The 20,396-nt window shown below is 28.5% G+C and overlaps 2 protein-coding genes across 3 annotated transcripts in view; one reads left to right on the plus strand and one right to left on the minus strand.

The window, feature by feature from the left end:
* The window catches only part of LOC119673379 (calcium uniporter protein, mitochondrial), a 151,703-nt gene extending 149,489 nt beyond the window's left edge, over positions 1–2,214 (plus strand). For both annotated transcript variants that reach the window (XM_038084643.1, XM_038084644.1), the window contains 4 exons: positions 300–405; positions 651–752; positions 1,629–1,832; positions 1,904–2,214. In XM_038084643.1, the coding sequence (XP_037940571.1) occupies positions 300–405; positions 651–752; positions 1,629–1,832; positions 1,904–2,188 (697 nt within the window). In that variant the 3' untranslated portion in view covers positions 2,189–2,214. The remainder of the gene's footprint in view (positions 1–299; positions 406–650; positions 753–1,628; positions 1,833–1,903) is intronic.
* A 7,550-nt stretch (positions 2,215–9,764) lies between these two features.
* LOC119680324 (serine protease nudel) lies at positions 9,765–19,742 on the minus strand. The gene is made up of 18 exons (XM_038093092.1): positions 19,685–19,742; positions 19,135–19,272; positions 17,198–19,072; positions 16,701–17,142; positions 16,007–16,649; positions 15,460–15,942; positions 15,062–15,395; positions 13,826–15,008; positions 13,599–13,768; positions 13,416–13,529; positions 12,585–13,341; positions 12,342–12,533; positions 11,791–12,275; positions 11,564–11,722; positions 11,371–11,503; positions 10,453–10,560; positions 10,240–10,380; positions 9,765–10,184 (listed from the first exon to the last, which is right to left on the minus strand). Exons 1-18 carry the CDS (start codon positions 19,740–19,742, stop codon positions 9,767–9,769), a joined length of 7,833 nt encoding a protein of 2,610 aa, XP_037949020.1. The 3' UTR covers positions 9,765–9,766.
* Between the last annotated feature and the right edge of the window lie 654 nt (positions 19,743–20,396).

Raw genomic sequence — 20,396 nt, forward strand, 5'->3', positions numbered from 1 at the left:
AATAAAAAATATATCAACATTAAAAATTACAAAAGATCTTCTATCAATCATCGATCGATTCTACCAAAGAAACAAGGTTTTTTGCATAAATAATATAAATAATTTTGGTTAAAAATGTTACTTTTAGCAAACCTTCAATAAAACTAATATAAAAACAGCAATATATATTGAATACAATTTAATTAATATTAGATGATATGGTACGGATTTTTATAATTATATGTATATTATACAATTATTAAATTATTATTATAGTATATATTTTAATATGCTATTAAATTATTATATATTAATTTTAGGTTGCAAGTAAATGATAAAAAATATGAAGTAATTCCTCCACCCAGAGAACAATTAAATAGTGAAGACATACAAAAATTAGGAGATATTAAATTATTGGTGCTGCAAGTAAGTACTGTATCATATTCAACTAAATCATATTCATATCATATTCAACTAATTACAACTAAATTTAAAAACATTTATTATATATTTATTGTGTATTTTTAAATTAACACTCTTTTTTTAACATATATATAACAGACATGTAGTATTTGTAAAACCATTAATCTTACAGTTCAAGACACTATATAAAATATTTTAATAATTCTACATAAAATATAAATTAAAATATAAAAATGTGTATCTTTTAGCTCTATGAAGCTCTACACGTTGGTGAATATCATGTAGAACGGGAACAGGACTTAACAAAAAAACTGGAAGACTTGAAATATCAACTTAAGCCTCTTGAAAAGGTAATAAATAATATATATACATATGTAATAACACAATTTATTATTACAAACTAATAACAGGCTAACAGGCAACGGTTCTTCAGCTGTTGTATCTACACAAATGCATTCTTTTATTGCAAACGAGACAACATATAAATTTAAACGATAAATTTATTCGGTACTCACTAACAGTAACATAGTTCCTCGATGCTAGGGTGTTGAGAAGTTGAAAGCATTCCCAGACCTACTTTGATTGGAATAAGTATTTTGCTAAAGATTTTAGAGCTGCTTGGCTGTCTGAAAGGATGCATATTTTGGTACCACGGGTTTCCCTTCGTATGCATTCTCTTGCACATAGCTCTAAGGCATGGACCTCTGCCTGAAAAATGGAAGCAGTTTTTCTCCTGCTCCCGTACTGCCATCTTCCATTCTGGACCCATCAGTATATCATAATTGTAAGCCCTTTTTCAAGTTAATTTCATTGTTTCTCCAGGTGGATCGGTCACTAATAACCACTTTGAATGCCCTGGAGAAAGCTAATTTTCTATTCATCTTGTCAACGACCTTAAGGCACGGAGAGTTCCAGACTTTATCTAGAATCTTTGCGTGTCCTGTCAGATTGCTCTCTTTAAGATTACATAGATAAGGAAGCCTTAGTGCGGCACTGGTCGCAGTCCCTTTTATACCCTTATTACCCTTATAATCTGTATTTATAATAAATTATAGTGGTATAATTGCTTTCAATAAATTGACACTTTGGTTATTGCAATTTTCTATTTGTGTAACTTCTCTATACATATCATACTTTAACTGTATTATTGTTTATCAGAATATATATATTTTTTTATTAAGTCTTATTTTACGTTAATCAAATTGTGGTTTATATATATTTTATAGCAAAAACTGGACTTAGCTTCCCAAGCGGAACGTAAAATAAACATAATGACTTGGGTTGGTCTAACTTTAATGTCAGTGCAATTTGGCATATTGGCACGACTAACATGGTGGGAATATTCTTGGGATATAATGGAACCTGTTACCTATTTTGTTACTTATGGCACAGCCATGGCTATGTACGCTTATTATTGCATTACAAAACAGGTACATAAACATCATTATTAAAGCATTTTAACAAATCACATTTATAAAAATTAATTATTTTTTTATTATAGGAATATAACTTTAGCGATATTAAAGACCGCCAATACCTCCTTACAATGTATAAACGTGCCAAAAAACGAAAATTCGACATTGAACAATACAATAATCTGAAACGCCAAATTGCCGAAATCGAATATGACTTACGCCGTCTACATGATCCAATGAATCTCCAACTGCCGGCGAGCATTAATCGTATGCAAGAAAATCCCCCATTATCAGGCGAATCAGATAAAAGCGAATACACTGCTGATAGCTCAAAAAAATCTGTTTTTAAAATACCATTTTTGAAAAATTAGGAAAATATTTAAAAAAATTGTAAATTGTGCAAAAAATTTATGTAAATTATTTTTAATTTGACAAACAAAAACAAATTTTTTTTTTGTATTTTATGTTAATTTTTGTAAAATGTACACATCAACAGCTCAGACATATAATCTCGTAATTATTTTAAATATACGTGTATTAATATTTCAAATTTAATTTTTTAATTTATAATTTCTATAAATTGTAATTTAGTTAAAAAAATTATTTTTTATATATATTTGTACTTAAATTGTAATGCATTTCAAAATGTGTTTAGATTCTTTTTTTAATTTACCCAGTGAACAACTGTAAAATTTTTACTCGCATTGCTAGCTAATACACCCATGACATACTTATATTATATAAATATGTAAATCAATTTAAAAATTTTTTAGTTTCTTATTATAATATTGCGGTAATAATATTATTAAAATATTATTTTCATTTAAACTATGCTAGTTCATCAAATCAAAAGCATTGCTATTGATACTACATTACGTCTTGAGTCCTAAAAATTTTATATCTATGTTATATAGTTAATATGTTAAATGTTTTTAGAATGTTTTAAATTTATATACAATTTACTTTAACAAAAAAATGTTTACTGTTCGTAAACAATTAGATCTTTGTTTAAACAATTATTATATTTTGTCTATTATTATTTACATAAAATTATATTAGTATTTATTTACATTATTTATTCAGTCACAATATTTTATGTTGCATGTCAAAAATTGTTATTGGTTGAAGAAATGTTTTCGAAATTATTTTAATTTCTTATTGTAATATCTTTATGTGTTGATATTTTTAAATTAAATTATTTATTTCTGTATAAGTTTGTTAGATATCTAATTAAAATAAATGTTCATATTTTTAAAATGAAAATGTTTTTTTGTTTGTTTCATTTATCCATTTAAGTAACTTAAAAGTACTATGGAAAAGTTATACAATTATATTAAAAAAATTATATAACTATAGCATTATTAAAGTTATAATACAATTTTGTTGAAAAAAATTATACTATCATCATATTATAAATTACTATTAGGAGCAAAATATTCATGCATAAATCTATTGGTTTTTTTTATTATTTAATTAATTAGATATTTGCTTTTTAATCAAAAAATTTTAGAATTCATTTATTAGTTTTATTTAATTTATATACTACTGATTAACTTATTTTATATTTTTATACTTCTTTATATTATTTTATTGCAACTAACAATTAGAATAGTAAAAAATAATGACCAAAAATACATAACTCAGTTTTTAGATATTTATAGTTATTAATTTTGGTATCCTATTTATAAAATATATTAAGCTTTCAAAATAAATTTAAAATTAGATTTACAGACTAAGACAGCTTAACGCATTTCAAAAAATGTTTAAACAAATATCCTATAACTGAAATAATGTATAAATCTTTATACGAAATATAATATGCTTTAATTTAAAATTTACATATATTTATTTTTATATTGTAAGTAATGTTTTTATTAACAATATACATAATTAATTAATTTTTTATTACACAAAAAAATTAATTTTAATACACATTATAACTTAAACCTATTATTATTTTTAGTATTGTCTATGATGTATGATTGTTTCCTCAAAAAAACACACACACTAAGCTGTAAAACTGGAGCACTTGAACAAGGACTTGATTATATCTAAGCATTTATAAACACAGTTACGACTAGCAAACTAATTTAGTTGAGTGAAAACGTATTTAGGAAAATTATCTGCCCATTGCCCAATAGGCAAGTATGCACAGACAATTGTATTTGTAACTAAATCCCCCTCTGATTCTTTACAAATTCTGTAAAGAGAGAGATGAGCACTAATCAATTGCATTTATTGTGCAGATGCTCAACCCCATCAAGATATAATTTTGATTAACCTTTTTTTGAAGGTTCCAAAAAACTATCATCGTCTGTTACAAATATACAGTGTATATAATTCGGCTTGGGATATATAGAACCTGTTACCTATTTTGTTACTTATGGCCATCGACTGTTATAAATATACAGTTTATATAGCCTTGCGAATAGAGTAACATCTTAAATTTTAAATGAAACGCCTTCATTGTTTTAAAGTATGGCAGCTGTTTGATACAAAATGTTCTTTGAAATTAAAACAATGCATGTTTCGAAAGATAAACAATATAGCATTCTATACAAAATTCAAAAAAAACTATATTTGATAAAGATTTGAAGAGAAAATTGGACGTTTATTTAGCTAAACCAATATAATATCAAGTCTTATCAGTTAGTCATGATGTCTTAATTGTTGTTGCATGTTAAAGTTAAGTTAGGTTATGCTGGCAAACCAAAAAACCCACGCGTAGACCATTAAGGTCCATTGCGACACCAGATCAGAGTCTTAATTTTTTAGCGAAACCTCACGTATGTGTTCCAGTAAAACTGAGCCCCCAAATATTTTTGTCTCGAGAGAGCCAGGCAGTTACAAAGCAGATGCTCCAGGGTTTCCTTTGCATCCGGTTCGTTGCATTTCCTACAAGTATTGCTTAATGTTAAGTAATTCATTTAATCGTGATTAAAATCACCTAGCCATGATAGAATTCGCCTTGCCAGTATATAGTTGGAGAAACAATTATGAGTTTATTATTTTTTTATACGTTCTTCAATAATACAGAAAGAAATAAAAAACCATTTACGTTTGTTTAACTGGTAAATATAAATTAACCGACATATATACGAATAACTAATATAAGCTCAAGAAAAGACCTAGTAAACATAGCTGTTTGCATTTATTCACTATTTATATACTAAAACTTAGTTCACTGCATTATTATCATAAGTTACTCCAAACCTTTGCACAACAACTACAAATTACTTTAATAACATACTATAGAGCACTGATTCAAATCATTAAAAAAATTACAAAATTATTTATATATAAGTTTAAATTACTATAAGTCATTGTTTGTAAAACTAATTACTTTTATTATTTTGTTCCTTTTTTTTTGTCTAAATTCGTAATTCAAAATGTGTTGTTTTTTATATGTAAATATATACATTTTTAACCGTACTTAATTTATTTTGTAAATATATATTCACATAAAAATATATAAATATTGTATATAACAAAGCACCAACTAATATTTAGTGTATAACCAATTAAAATAATTTTAATCGATACGTTTTGTAATCATAACGATTTCTTAGATAGTGAACATAAAAAAGCGATACAAATATCGAAATAATGTAAATATGTAAAACTTGTGTTTCATGACAACGTAAATAATAATAATAATACTTTATAAATATTTTGCTAACTATTTAGCTATAATATTTACTTGCTTTGAACGATATGTTTTCTCTAAGTTGCTCTCATATAAAAAATTACTTTTTAATTACAAAATGTTAAACCTATAAAATCATAAACATGTAACTGTAACTTATATTTACTGATATCTAAGCTAGTCTTATATGTAATAAAAAAAAACTCAGCTTATTTGATAATTTTAGTTTTGAAAGCAACATATAACAGCTGACAACTGACAGCTGTATTTCGTCCTATTAATGGATCCAAAAAGCACAACTTAATTTTATATGCTTAGTACCATTGAGGTTGTGTTATTACAAAATAACTAACTTTAAAATAAGAATTATATATAGAACTTTTTAAAAAATTAAAATGAAACGTAATACATTATTAATAACATTTGCGTAATTTCATTTACGCTTTAAGAATAAGGCAAAACTCAACTATTATATAAAAAATATAACTACTAACTATTTATTACACTAAATCAAATCATTAACGGAAAGCTTTCTATATTCCCTTCCTCTTAGAGCACAAAACTAAATTTAAACTAAGAAACTATTTAGCAAAAAATTTTTTAAAATGAAATTTTAAAAGAATTTAATATTGTGATTATAAAATTTTAACGAAATAAATTAAATCATTCAATATAACATATGAACTTTCAAACTAATAATTTTTATAATATAATAATTTATATAAATACTTAATACGAATTAATGAACTAAATTCCTTCTATTGCATTTTTAAACCCTTACTGTTTTATATCAAAAATATTTACTTAAACTATAATTATGAATATTATATTTTTATCTAATCAATTGTTATTATATTACTTATGTCATGTTGCCTAAACATTTTTATTCAAAGTATTCAAATGCCAAAGACTAAATACTATGTTACAATATTTATGAATATTAAACGTATGCTATAGTATTAATATTGTATAAGAAATCGAAAATATGATAAAATGTTTTTAATTACAAAAAACATGTCAGTTATGCGGATTTTAATTAAATTTTATATTGAAATAAAAAAAAAATTGTTAAGACTAAAAAAAATATTAATAATATTGCACTATAATTTACGATATAAATATCGAAACATAAAAATCATATTAGAGCAAATAGAAATAGAGTATATGATGGACTTGGAGTTTAAAAAATTAGTTTTATTATTTTACTAATCATATGTAATATAGAATTTAGTTCCATTAACCATTATATCCTATTCTATTATGTACATAAAATAATTAAAAATAGAAACCTTGTTTATATATGTTTAACGTAATTAGAAAATGTATAATAATTTGTTAACATACTCTAAATACTTTAAACAAATTTGAAATAAGTCCAAAGTAATAGTTTAAACAACCAGAGGGCAAAATGAATGTATAATGATCCCCCTAAAAGTAATCTCCAGCATACTCATGTGCTGACTACTCACTACTTATGTGCTCACTACTATATATAGTAGTCTTTTACATTAATAACAAATTATTACCGGATTTCCGATTTTAAGGAGAAGAACTTTTATTTTTATTCAATAGTTATCTTTAGCTAACTTCCAAAATTTCGCAAATATAGTGAGACTATATCTAATATATATTATATTATAAACACCAATAATTTTTATTTTAATGAACTGACCAATTAACCCGTTTTGCAATTTAAATAACACTATTTATAAAAAAAAATAATAAATTGTTAATATCATAACATGCACATTTAATAATAAAACATCATGCATTAATATATATTGTATTGAAACTATTTGCTCTAATAATAATAAACTGTCCCAAGTACCTAAATTTGTTATTATGAAATCTTACAATATTCTAAAAAAAATTATTACTCTTAATTTATACAAATTTTAAAAACTTACTTAAAATATGAAAAAAATTTTTTTTGAACTTTATTTTTTTATTTTTGAAAACTCAAATTTAAAAAAATTAAATAAATATATATAAAATTAATTTCGCTTTGTACCGTAAAAACTACTACACACTGATAACAAAATAATACAAGTTTACTTAACAAAATGATTTGCCTAAACTTAAAATATAATAAATATATATAAAATATTCTTAAATAATTTAAAAATAAATTTATATAAATAAATTCTCCCAACATTATATTCTATACATTTTAAAATGTTTTTAATACTTAAACAAACTACAACTAAAAAATTATTATAATAATACTAAAATCATGAAAAAAAATTAATTTTGAAATATTAAAATAAAAAACTACAATTAAAATAACAAATTAAAATTAAAATAAAAATAAAAAATTAATTATTATTATTGTATACATACTTGATAAGTACGTATGCATTAAAAACAATAAAACATTTACAATAAAATTTTAATATGCTACTGTTTTAATCTAACTCCTATAATATCATTTAATTATAATATAATATTTATTAATTTTTAAATTTTTAGTTTTATTCTTTTATTATTTAACAAATTAATATCTATTTAAAAAATTAATTCAGCTTATCAATTAATTGAAAATCGATTAATTGAGTACGTTAGTGAATATAGACAATATGTAATTGCAAACTCACAATAAACCACAGACTGCAGACAACTTAGATGGTATTACAAAAACCAGACTTTCTAAAATCTGAACAAAACAATTATAATAATAAAATTTAAGCCTGGTGCTGTTTACAGATTCAAAATCCGGACAATGACAAAGAGAAAAATAAAACCTCCCGATATTTGCAAAGAAAATAATTAGCTAAATCTATTAGACGATTTAAAAGAACAAAGATATTTTTACTACGAGAACAAAAAGATAAATAGAAAGAATTACTAGAAATAAAGTTTTGTAACATTTATTAAAGTACAGAGAGTTCGATAAGCTGTCCACGTTGTAAGAGTAGGTCTAGAGAAAAACCCGAAAAATATTTTCTATACTAAACCTATGACAGCAAGTAGGTTGAACAAAAATGTAATGAAAAGACAATATTTTTAAGGATACAAAAACTTTAAATGAACTAGAAAATGCTATCACCGGATCGAACGATGAAGACAGGCCGTAAAAGAGCACAATGTTTGTTTTGTTTGTAATATCAAAAGAGAAAAATAAGTAAATACTTGGAGATATATTTAATATTCATTAAATATATAGTTCCACATCTAAATAATTAATATATTATTATTAATCCATTAGTTAATTGCTATATTAATATTATTCATTTATTTAACGAATATATAATTACTTAATAATTTATAGTATTAAAAACTTATTTCTATTTAGTTATATATTATTTACCTAGTTGGTCAACAATTGAATTACTTATTAATTATTTATTTATCAATTATTGAAAAGTGTTGTGAAATAATATGATTGGAGTCTTTAGGGGGGTAATGTGATGAGGTTGTTGCCAAAAACCTGAGTTAACAAGATACTTACAATGAAATAAAAAAATATCAAACCATATAAAATGGGTTGATCTAGAAAAAGAAATCTTTCCATTTCAATGGTTCGGAGCCATAAATCAATAGGGATCAAATTAGTGTACACATTTAAGTATGAAAACAGATGTGTGACGTCATGTAGACTACAGTTACAGTTGAATCACATATTGAGAATGGACGTAGTTATACCTGACAAGTAACTTTTTAACATGTGGCTCTAATCTTACCTTCATTGAGGAAATCCAATTTCAGCTGCACCAAGGAGATATCTATCAACTCAGAGATATCCGATTCTTAGTTTGATTACAACATAAGGAAGTTGAAACAAATTTTATAAAAAATAATATATTATCAGTTATCAAGTGTAATGCTGAAAGACGAAGGTTAACAGATCTTAATGCCAACACCAACATTTTTTTCAAAAATAAGCAGCAGTGAGCGAAATATATTTGGAATCAAAATTCAAACAAATCGATCATTTTAAAAAATTAACAGTATAAGACTTATTAGACAAAACTTGAAAAAAACAAATTGGAAAAAATAATATTATATTAGAAAATTTTGATATAATAAAAATAACATAACATAACAAATAAATATTGCGATAAACGGAACATTCAGATACTGGTTCTAATTTAAAAGCTATAGGTATAGGTATAGTTAAAAAGGTAACGAATAATTAATTATTTTATATTTTTATTTTTTTTTTTTGTTCATATTATAAACATATTTCAGTTTTCTATAAAAGTATAAAAATGTCTTAATATAAAAATAATCGCTTAATCACTACTAATATCTTTATACATATGTATAACATATATATATATATATAAATAATATATGTAGTATATTAAGCACATTTAATTTCAAGTCTATAGCAATTACTAGAATCTGTAGCATTCCAACGCACTAATTCCGCAATTGGTCGGCTTGGTTTCAGGAAAAGTGTCAAATCGTTATTTAAATATAATGGAGAAAATTTGCTTACAATAACTGCTTTAGTAGCAGTACGATATTTACCAATCAAACTATCATTCCCAAATGTACGACCACGCTGATCTGGCAATTCATTTGTATCAATAACTTCATTGGCGGCATCATCTATAATTCGATACTGTGGATGACGATAAGGACTATAACCCAATTTTTTACATATTTGTTTTACTTCGTAGGTATTAGGTGGCGTACTTTTTGGAAAACATTTAGTATGCCAAATTCCATAAGATTGCTCAATTACCTGACCATATTGTGCTGGTCCAGTATAATAACTGTAAAATATACAAGACTTTATTTGAAACATAATGTTAAAAATAAATTACTTACATTGGATTTGTTTGCATATTCTTAGGTAAACTAAATATATTTGGTTTTTCAATACCAAAACAATACCTTTCATCTTCACCATTCGGACAGTCAGGCTCTCCATCACATACAAAATCCCGCGGTATGCATTCATTTGATTTTCTGCAAATACATATATATATTTAATTATATACAAATATAGCGAAATGTTATTGTAATATATCTTATACTCACTTTCCACATTTATAATGTTTTTCAGTGCAATTACATAAAGCTGGGCTCTCATCACTCTTATCATAACAATTTCTAATGCCATCACAAATTTTAGAAGGATCTGTTGCTCTACGAATAATACATTTTATTTGCTTTTGATATAAGGTTATGAGATATAGACTTTCATTTTAAATATTTTTTAAGTTAAAACATTTCAAAATAAACTCTACCCAAAAACAAAGTCAGGTTATGCCTTAGTATTTTCAAGGTACGTTGTTAGGGGAAAAATCTTTTCCCGACAATGAAGTATTCAACAATTTTAAGGAAATGATATTCAGTAATCTGAATTGATTACTTTAGTAGACCAACTTAAAATATGTATATATATGGGCGTAACAGGAAGGGAGTCCCAAAAACTATTTTTGCAATTAAATAATTTAAGACAATCAAATTGTTTCACTAATTCATTCATTAATTCATATTAAATTCATTTGCAAGTACGCACTTCGTTTAATATCTAATAATTAATAAAGCTCCGATCAATATATATTATATATTACAAATTCACAAAAAAGAACTTTAAATTAAAATCGGAAATAGGAAAATCGGAAAAATGTTGGATACGCTTATATACTCCAGCTGTATTCAATTTGGGTATAGAAGAGCGTAGCCACTGTCCTTCTATGCCAAGTTCAAGTTCTACAAAATTTGTTCAACTTTATCTTTTAATATATAGTTTATTGTTCTTCAGTAATTTTTTTTTAATTAAATGAACTATATTAAAATTTCATAATTAATCTTACGAAATATATAAGAAGTAATATAAGTTGTTGTTATTGAACAAAATCAATACAAAATGTTCTTTTGAAATAAAATGTTAATATTATATCTTACAGATTATTTTCAGACTAACAGACTAAATAAAAGTAAAATACTTACTTGAGATATGTAAAACAGGAACATATCGTAGGCTCATCCGTAAGATCTTCACAATCAGCTTTATGGTCACAAAATTTGCTCTTTGATATGCATTCACTAGTCGAACGACATTTTATTTCAGATGTTTTACACTCTGCACCAGATAGAAAAATGTGAATCCATGTTACTTAATTATATGTTGTAATTATTATACCTTTTTTAAATTCGCGACAAATGTCTTCAGTTTCATCACTGCCGTCATGACAGTCTTCTTTCTTATTACAGATCTGTTCAGAAGTAAGGCATACACCTAAAGGGCAGCGATAAGTGCCACAAAAAGGCTGAGATCTAGGAGCCGAACACATGCTATTGTCTAAATATCAATTGCACTATATAAAACGTTGCTTTGTATAAAATACACATTAAGTTAAAACAACGTACCAGTAATATTTTGTATAACATTATAAACACTTTCCAATGTACGCACAGCGAATGGTTGGTTAAAACTGCTGCAATTTGTGTTATTATAACCGAATAAGGCAGTCGGATACCAACCAGTTTTCTCTTCGCGACATATGAGGATGCCTTGATCAATAGGAGAAATTGTAGCATCTATATTTTTATTGCCAAATTGTGTACAAGTTGTAATTCGTGATAACGAACGTGTAATTTTATCTAATTTTTCATCAAAAGAACTCATATCGAATTCCTCTGATACACTTGCCACATCTTCCGCACTAAGTGCAGTATCACGCAATAATTTTTCGGATGGCTTGCTTTCTAATAATTGAAAGCAAAATAGTTTAGACATATTACATAATTTATCATTCTTGTGTTCAGTTATTGCAACTGTCTTAATACGTCCAAATTTATCCTCATGGAGCACTGATATGCATTCAGGTTGAACAGTTTTGTTGTACTGATTCCTACACAAACGAAAATAATTATTCGTATAAAGAATTAATAAATAATTTAGAAGATATATAACTTACATGTCTGGTAAAAAGGTGGGCATGACAAAATGTGAAAGGTGCACTGGTTTCTCTAAATGAAATAATATTACATCGCTTTTTGGAACTACTTCGGTACAATCAACCCGTCTTATTTGCTCATTTAAACTTTTATGTGGTAATTGCTTTGATTTTCCACCACCCAAGAGTGCAGCAATATAATCATTGGTATAACTAAAATAAAAATTATTAAATATTTTACCATTAATATTACGAAATACATACCGTATGCCATATTGACAGGATTCATGTACCAACACCCAATGCTTGTCCACCAATACACCTAAACACCACAACTCACCATTGCGGTAAATATCAACTAACCAAGGCCAATGCAGTTCTTCTATGGCTGTATGTAGCTTATCATTTACCATAATAGATATATTTGGCTTTATATGCAAAATCTTTTCCAGCTTATCCATTATTTCAACTTTCTTTTCGATCAATACATCTGAAGGTGCTGGTTCTATAAATACATTTGGTTTATTATGAGTTATGACTGTTGGTTCCATTATTTCTAAGTCCTCCGATAGTGGCTTCAAAGCCTCACCAGCACTTAATGTTTTTACAGGTTGTGTTTTATTCAATTTAGCTACACACTTCAAGTATAAACTCACACAATTTTCTTTCGTGTTTTCTATACGTAACCGTCGAGAATGTGTCGGTTTATGTTTGGGAAAGCGATCACTTATATTTGCATCAGATAAATGTGGTAGAGAGGTTTCGGTTTCAATATCCGGATCAATTGGAATTATGTGCTCATATTTTTTAGGAACTGTGGTAGTATAGTAGGTGACACCATTGAAATCTAGCAAAGCACAAATTTCCGCTGCAGTTTTGGCGTTGTGAGTATTGAATGAGGTTTCCTCTGCACACACTATACGCCAAACACCATGTGTGTTTTTGGAGAATATACCTTCATTGTTAAATTGTGGCTGGTTATTGGCATCGAAGTGTACATCTTTACCATTAGTCAATGCAACTGATATACAATTAGAAATAACTCTTAAATAATTTTTTCTACAACAGTAAACAATTAATATACAGTCCACTTACAGCAATGATTTTCATCTTCATGAAATTTGCAATCGCTGACACCATCGCATCGTTTAGTCAACGATATACATGTTTTAGAAAGTGGGCACAAAAATTCGTCAGTCTTACAAGTTCCTTAAAAAAAAGTAAAAAAAAAATTATTTTATGAATTTCTTCCTATATTTTTTGAATGTTATAAATTACCACAATCCTCTTCATCGGTTAAGTCCTCACAATCAGTTTTTCCATCACATATTAAAATATTCAGAGATCCTTTTAAATAATCTTTGCACGTGCAATTTTGTTCATCTGTTCCGTCTTCACAGTCGCTAATGCGATCACACTGATGATCTAATCCAATTACTTGAGGAATTCTTAAATTCAACAAATAAATCAAAAAAATTTAATAAATTAATTTAAAGGAAACATACATTTTACATATGAATTTTCCTGGTACATTTGGTACTTTCGTATTGCTGCTTATATCCTCGTTACTTTCAGTTGTTGTTCCCGAAGTAGATCCCGAAGTAGTAGTACTATTGTGGAGTTGTGTAGTACTCGTGGTAACCTCAAAGCTATGAGTTTTTATTGCAGTTGTATCAGTGGCTAAAGTTGTTGTTGCTCTTATTATTGCAGTTGTATTAGTTGGAAGTATTGTTAGTGCAGTAGATACAAAAGTTGTGTTCAATTTATCATCCAACATACTACTATTTAAAATGTCATCTAATGTAGTGGTTGACACTTCAGTATGATTTGCTACAGACACGGAAACCTGGGGCGCACTATTTGTATCAATATCAGATATTAGAGTTGTAACTTCATCTGTCTCGTTTTCAATTTGAGAAAACATTGTACGTTTACTACCGAGAAGAAATTCAGGTATAAACGATTCGTTAGTTAAAGATTTCTCAGTCAGTAACGGCGTTTTTTTAAAGTTAGCCAATGCATGGTTACTTCCAACAATTTCAGAAAAATTTGTTTTCGTATCAGTTTCGTTGTTATTATGCTGCTGTGCCATACTATCATCTTCATGTTGTGTCATTGCTGTTAATACATCGTCAGCGTTCTCCATTGTACTTTCCGTAGTCACAACTTCGACTGGAACTGATTCTGTCATTTTATTTTTAAGAAAATAATCACTTTCAGTTGTGGAAATATTTTTAGCGCTACCAACATCTGGCATAAAATTATATATACAACCAACTTCGTCCTCTCCACCTAGACAATCTACTTCTCGATTACATCGCTTACTTTGAGAAATACAACGTTTGCCGCCCCATATACATACAAAACCAGGACATAACTGTAGTGGCTGCTGTTTTGGTAAGAATTCTGGCCGCATACCCATTTCAATCCAATCTAAATATAATGCTACACGTGTGTAAGCACCAAGCTCGCCGCTTCTAGCACAGCCATTTCCATGACTTACAATACCAGCTAAATACCATTCCTTTGAATTAGAAACACTTGGACAAAAGAGAGGACCACCAGAATCTCCCTGACAAGCATCACGTCCACCGTCTGTATCTCCAGCACATACATCCTCTGCTTCCTGATCATCTTGCTCTTTACAACGCTTTTGCATTGGTAGTCGTACCTCACGTAACTGATCACCTTCAATATATTAATATTTTTACAAATTTCACATGAGTATAAAGCATACTTACTACTTGGTCCTTTTTCTCTTATAGCTCCCCAGCCAACTACTGTACATACAACATCATCTTCAGGTCCCCAAACCCAATCTTCACCCATTGTAGTGCGTCCAACATCTGGCAAGCAAATAGGTTTCACCCATCGATTAAATTTCAATGGTTCTGCTAAACGAAATAGCGATAAGTCGTTTTTCATACTCAAGCGATCGTATAACTGATGTACGACAATATGAGTTACGGATTGGATTTGGGTTGACATTGCGAAACTAGTGCGACGTAGCATACCGGCACGTACTTCATAGTGATATTTCTGAAAGTTAATAGCACAATGTGCTGCACTTATAATCTATTTAAAAATACCAAACAAATGAGCATTTATTTACACAAACAAATTAAAATTATTAGATTACCCAATATTCACTATATATAGACCCGCCACAGAGAAAATTTCCATTTCTATAAATAGCTACAACAAATGGCCATTGTAGTGGTTCACTTTTAGTGCCACCCACAATTCTTTCATTGAATTTTGAATTGCTATTGGAACGTTTACTGGAACGTTTAGATTTCACATTTGCTAATGGAGTAGTAAATGTTTTAGTAATACCACATTTAGTGGCTGCACATTTCACATAGGTTGCATGATCAGTTATCACATCCTTACTATCACGTTTTTGACAAGATTGTGCAAAATGTACATTGCCTAGTGAAGTGGGTTCAATAAAAGGTCCAGGAAGTTCCAATGACTGAAAAGTGATATTAATTTGGCCAATATGGTCACCTTCATTATCACAAGCTTCCTTTGCCCACTTTTCGCCGTTATTACAAACAGCATACCACTCACCGCGATGATTTCGGTATAGATATCCCTCTGAAGCTGAAACAGCATGAGACTAAAAAATTTTTAGATAATTGCTAAAGAAACACAGACATATATTTATATATATGCGCGCTCACCATGTGCGTTGAAAGATCTTTTACAATCATACTGCAGTCGCGTTCATCTTTGCCATTCATGCAGTGCATAACACCATCGCATTTCTCCATAGCACTGTAACACATTGCAACAGTAGATTTATTGTAACGTTCAAGTTCGTTGGCATTATCATAACATGAAAACATATAGTTGCCACAATCTAAGCAGCTCATTTCGTCTTCTCCCATTGGACAATCTGCATACCCATCGCATATGCGTTCTTCACTCATTCGATCACGACATGTGCAAGCAGATTCATCACTACCATCAGAGCAATCGACTGCATTATCGCACCATGATTCTTCATTAATACATTCATTTCCGCCATAACAAGCTACTTGACCTGGCAATGAGCATTTAAATTGATCTTTCTGACCCAATTGCTTAGCCACTCCAGAGAAAGATGCATATATAATATTTGCGGATAAAGCTGACTGATTAGCCATACGCATTTTAAAGTTGGCATTTGAGAATCCTATGTTATTAACACCACTGCCAGTGCCACTACTTCCAACACCTTGATTGGGATTGTTATTCTGATTGGGCATGTAAGTGCAGAAGAAATGCTGTTTTTTTTGTGGTGAAGCATGTTTCGAAAATATATTTGGTATATTTGCTTGAGAACTTGAAAAAAAATATTATTTTTATGTGTTTCAAGAAATGATATTAACTTACCCACCACCTGTAGCACTAGCGGGTCCAAAAAAATTTCCACTTGGCCCAAAGTTTTGTGGTACAAAGAAAACACCCCCACCACCACCACCACCACCAGCGACTGGATTAAAATACCCATATGAACCACCGTAGTTAGCGGGACTACCAACATATGGCGGAGACCACATAGGTGGTTGATTAAACATTCTAAAATTGGCCGGTGTTACATAAAAACATATTGGTATTGTTGGTGGGCCAAAATTTGGATTAAACATAAATTGTGCAGATGCTTTCATAGTTTCGCCAGTTACTGGAAAGCCACCAGGACCACGACTAGTAAATTGAGCTGCTGGCGGATGCGTAAATGTTTCAGAACCGTTTTCCGGTATAGGAGCTCCTGCATTTTCCTTATTCTGTAAGCGTTTTGCCATGCGCTCACATAATGTTAATAATTGTGTATCAGCTATAAAATATTGGAAATAAATGCGAATAGATCATTTCGAAGCAGAAAAACTTACCACCAAAACCATTAGTATTTATGGGATTAACCTTTGGTCCTAAATTTAGCATACTGTTTGCATCCAAATCGCCAATATTTTCAATTAATTCACTTTGTTTATTTAAAGTAGAAGTTTCTTTAAATACTTTTTCCCATTTTTTGCTATCATAAATAACGTAATGCGTTTCATTTATTTTTATGTCATCCTGATTCTGTTTTGCAACTGTTTTGAACCCTTCATGACGTTCAAAACTATCTAGCATATTTTCTGAACTATTTGGATTATCTAAAGGATGCACTGTGGCTATATCATGTGTTCGAGATTTAAATTCTTCAGGTGAGTGAACAGGAGTAGGTGGTACATCAGGCACACAAGAAGCTAATGCACAAGCACCTTGATAGCTTATAGTTACATTTGTACTATTGATAAACTTTATAGTAGGCAAGGAGTTTTCAGTACTTGTTGTAACTGTTTCGTCCGTTACTACTGTTATTTGAAGTAAGTTATCACCGCCTGGTAAAATGCTTTCATCTATATTAGAAATATTTTCGTGTACTTCTGTTGAAAATTTTCTAAGTAAGCCTGTATTATTCTTTGAATCTTTTTTAGATGATATCTCATCAGTGTATTCATCATCATCAAGTATCCATTCAATATTTGACTTCCGAAGATTTTCGTCAGTTTCCGTTTCAATCTCCCTTTCCGTTGCACCTTTAGTTGCAATGGGTAAAGTTTCTGTTTGAGTATTAGTAGATAAAGTTGTAGGATTATTTTGTACCATTGTTTTTGTTGTTACTTTTAAACCATCAGTAGTTACCGACAGTTCTGTTGATTTCCATTTCTCTTCATTTAGTGGAATATTTTCAATATGATCATTTTCATTTCCGTCTATAATCCAGCTAATTTTAAGAGATTCAGTTGTATTGTCATCTGTTCGTATGCTAGTTGTGGACACAATATCAGTAGCGATTAAACTCGAAGGAATTTTTGTAGTTGAAGCTTCAATACTATCATTTCCATCTAATATCCAAGTTAGTTTCTCAATATCTTCCTGAGAGTCATCTGAAGTTTCAGTTGTTTCATCATTTGTTTTTTTAGTAACGGATTCATCAGTTGTAATGCTTAGTGTAGTCTTAACTAAAATGGAGTGTTCCGTAGTCCCCTCATTTACAATAACACCATTGTTTACTTGTGTTGTATTTGTATGACTTTCATCATCTTTGGAAGTATTGAAATCAACTGTTAATTTTGTTCCTCTCGTAGGATTAGGAGTTGTTGTATTTATAGTTTTTGTCTTTATTTGTGTTGACTTATCAAATTTATCGTTATTATTATTATCATTTGATTCAGTAAATTTATCTTCCTTACTGTACTTTGAATCAAATGATTTTGAATCACTCTCTTCTAATATTGTATCACTTTCTTTAAAAATTTCTTTCATTTTTTCCATTTTATCGCTTATTTCTTTTGCTAGACGATACATTTTTGCAAATGCGACCATACAATCATTTTTGGAAGGAGTCTCTTTTTTACACCTGATATATTCCTGTTCTAATTTGAAGAGTTCACTTCTAGTGCGCTTATATCTAATCTTTCCGTAAATATTCTGCAAATCGAGCTCACCTTCTAAATGAAGAGGATCGGGTATGTAAGTAATGTCTCTACGTGACCTATAATGAAATTTTCTCATTTTCATATGCTGTAAGTTTATACTTTTTTCATCACTCAATGAGGCTATAGTATCAGTAGACTCTGCTTCTACGCTAGCAGATTCAACAGCATTATCACTTTCTCTGAAAAGATGTATATTCTTAAAAGACTTTTTGTCTGTGTTTAAGATATTTGCATTTTGCTGATGTCTAATATTTAGTGAGATTATTTGTTTCATTTTTTCTGGAATATTTAAAAACTTAATTATAAAATTTATTTTTAAAAAAGAAACAGTATTTATTTACCCATTCTTTCAACCACAATGCAATGATAAATGATAGTCATCAGTAGTACTATGAATATAATAGCTGATATGGCAAGAATTCTTGTTAATATTGATTTGGCACATTTTCGCTGCGATCGAAAACGAAAATTTTCGAGTTCTATAAATTCAAAAGATATATAAATTTTCAATAGCGTTAAAAAAATTTATTTTACTATATATGATATAGTTTTTTTTATAGACTAATTGATCAATTTTTAATTATTGTTTAAAATAAAAATTAAGAAATAAACAACGATTTATTTTATAATAATTTTTATTCTAAAACTTCTATAATATCAATATTATTGTCTTAACTATATACTTCAACATTTGTGACTATCACTAGCTTAATTGTAAGCTAGCTAGGGCTAGCTAAACTAGGGTGAAGCTTAGGTTTTAGTTGTAAATAAGTTACAATGTATAATTTGTTTATACAGATATGGATTTTATTCATTAAAGTTTAAATTTATAGACCTATAGATTTCTATATAAGAAACTTTCATTTTAACCAAATTTAGAATGTATATCACCTCTCTGAAGTAGAGGTGAGGATTGGAGAGACTCATTCTTTTGTAAAAATTCATTCATTTTTACAAAACTTAAATATCAAATATTTATAAAACTTATACAACACTATTCAAAACAAGATCGATCAATCTTTGTGCTCGCGGAAAGCGAGACGGTATTGACACCACATCAGAGATGTAATTCTTATCCGAATTAATAAACGAATTTAGACTTATTATTAAGGTAGCGGGGTAGCGATGTCAACTATAGTTTGTGTTTCAGGACATGAAGACAGAGAGCAAGAGCAAGCAGACGAACTGGATCGGATTTCATCTTTCTCTTGTTCCATCTATAGACGAGAATTTATATGCTATCAGTCTTTGCCATCGATCAAAAAAAATTGTTGAAATCCCGCCGTATTATAATCATTACCAAGATACTCTCAAACTTCGAATTTGATTCACAGAAATTATTTTTAAAACAATTTATATTGGTTCTATAAAACTAATGTTTAAAAATAAAAATCTTACTATACTATAATTGTCAAATAATTTTTGCTCTAAGGGAATGTTGAACTATAGAACGTATCCAGCTTGACTAAGCCTATGACTCGTGTATATTTTATTTGCTTATGGAACTCCACAGCACGTGTTCGTTGTCAAGTCGGAGTTGCTTCTAAGCTAAATGAATATGATCTATCTATCTTCTATCTGCTATAAATTAACAACTCAATTT

The sequence above is a fragment of the Teleopsis dalmanni genome, chromosome 1, assembly GCF_002237135.1.
Source record: "Teleopsis dalmanni isolate 2A chromosome 1, ASM223713v2, whole genome shotgun sequence".
Classification (NCBI taxonomy): Eukaryota; Metazoa; Arthropoda; class Insecta; order Diptera; family Diopsidae; genus Teleopsis; species Teleopsis dalmanni.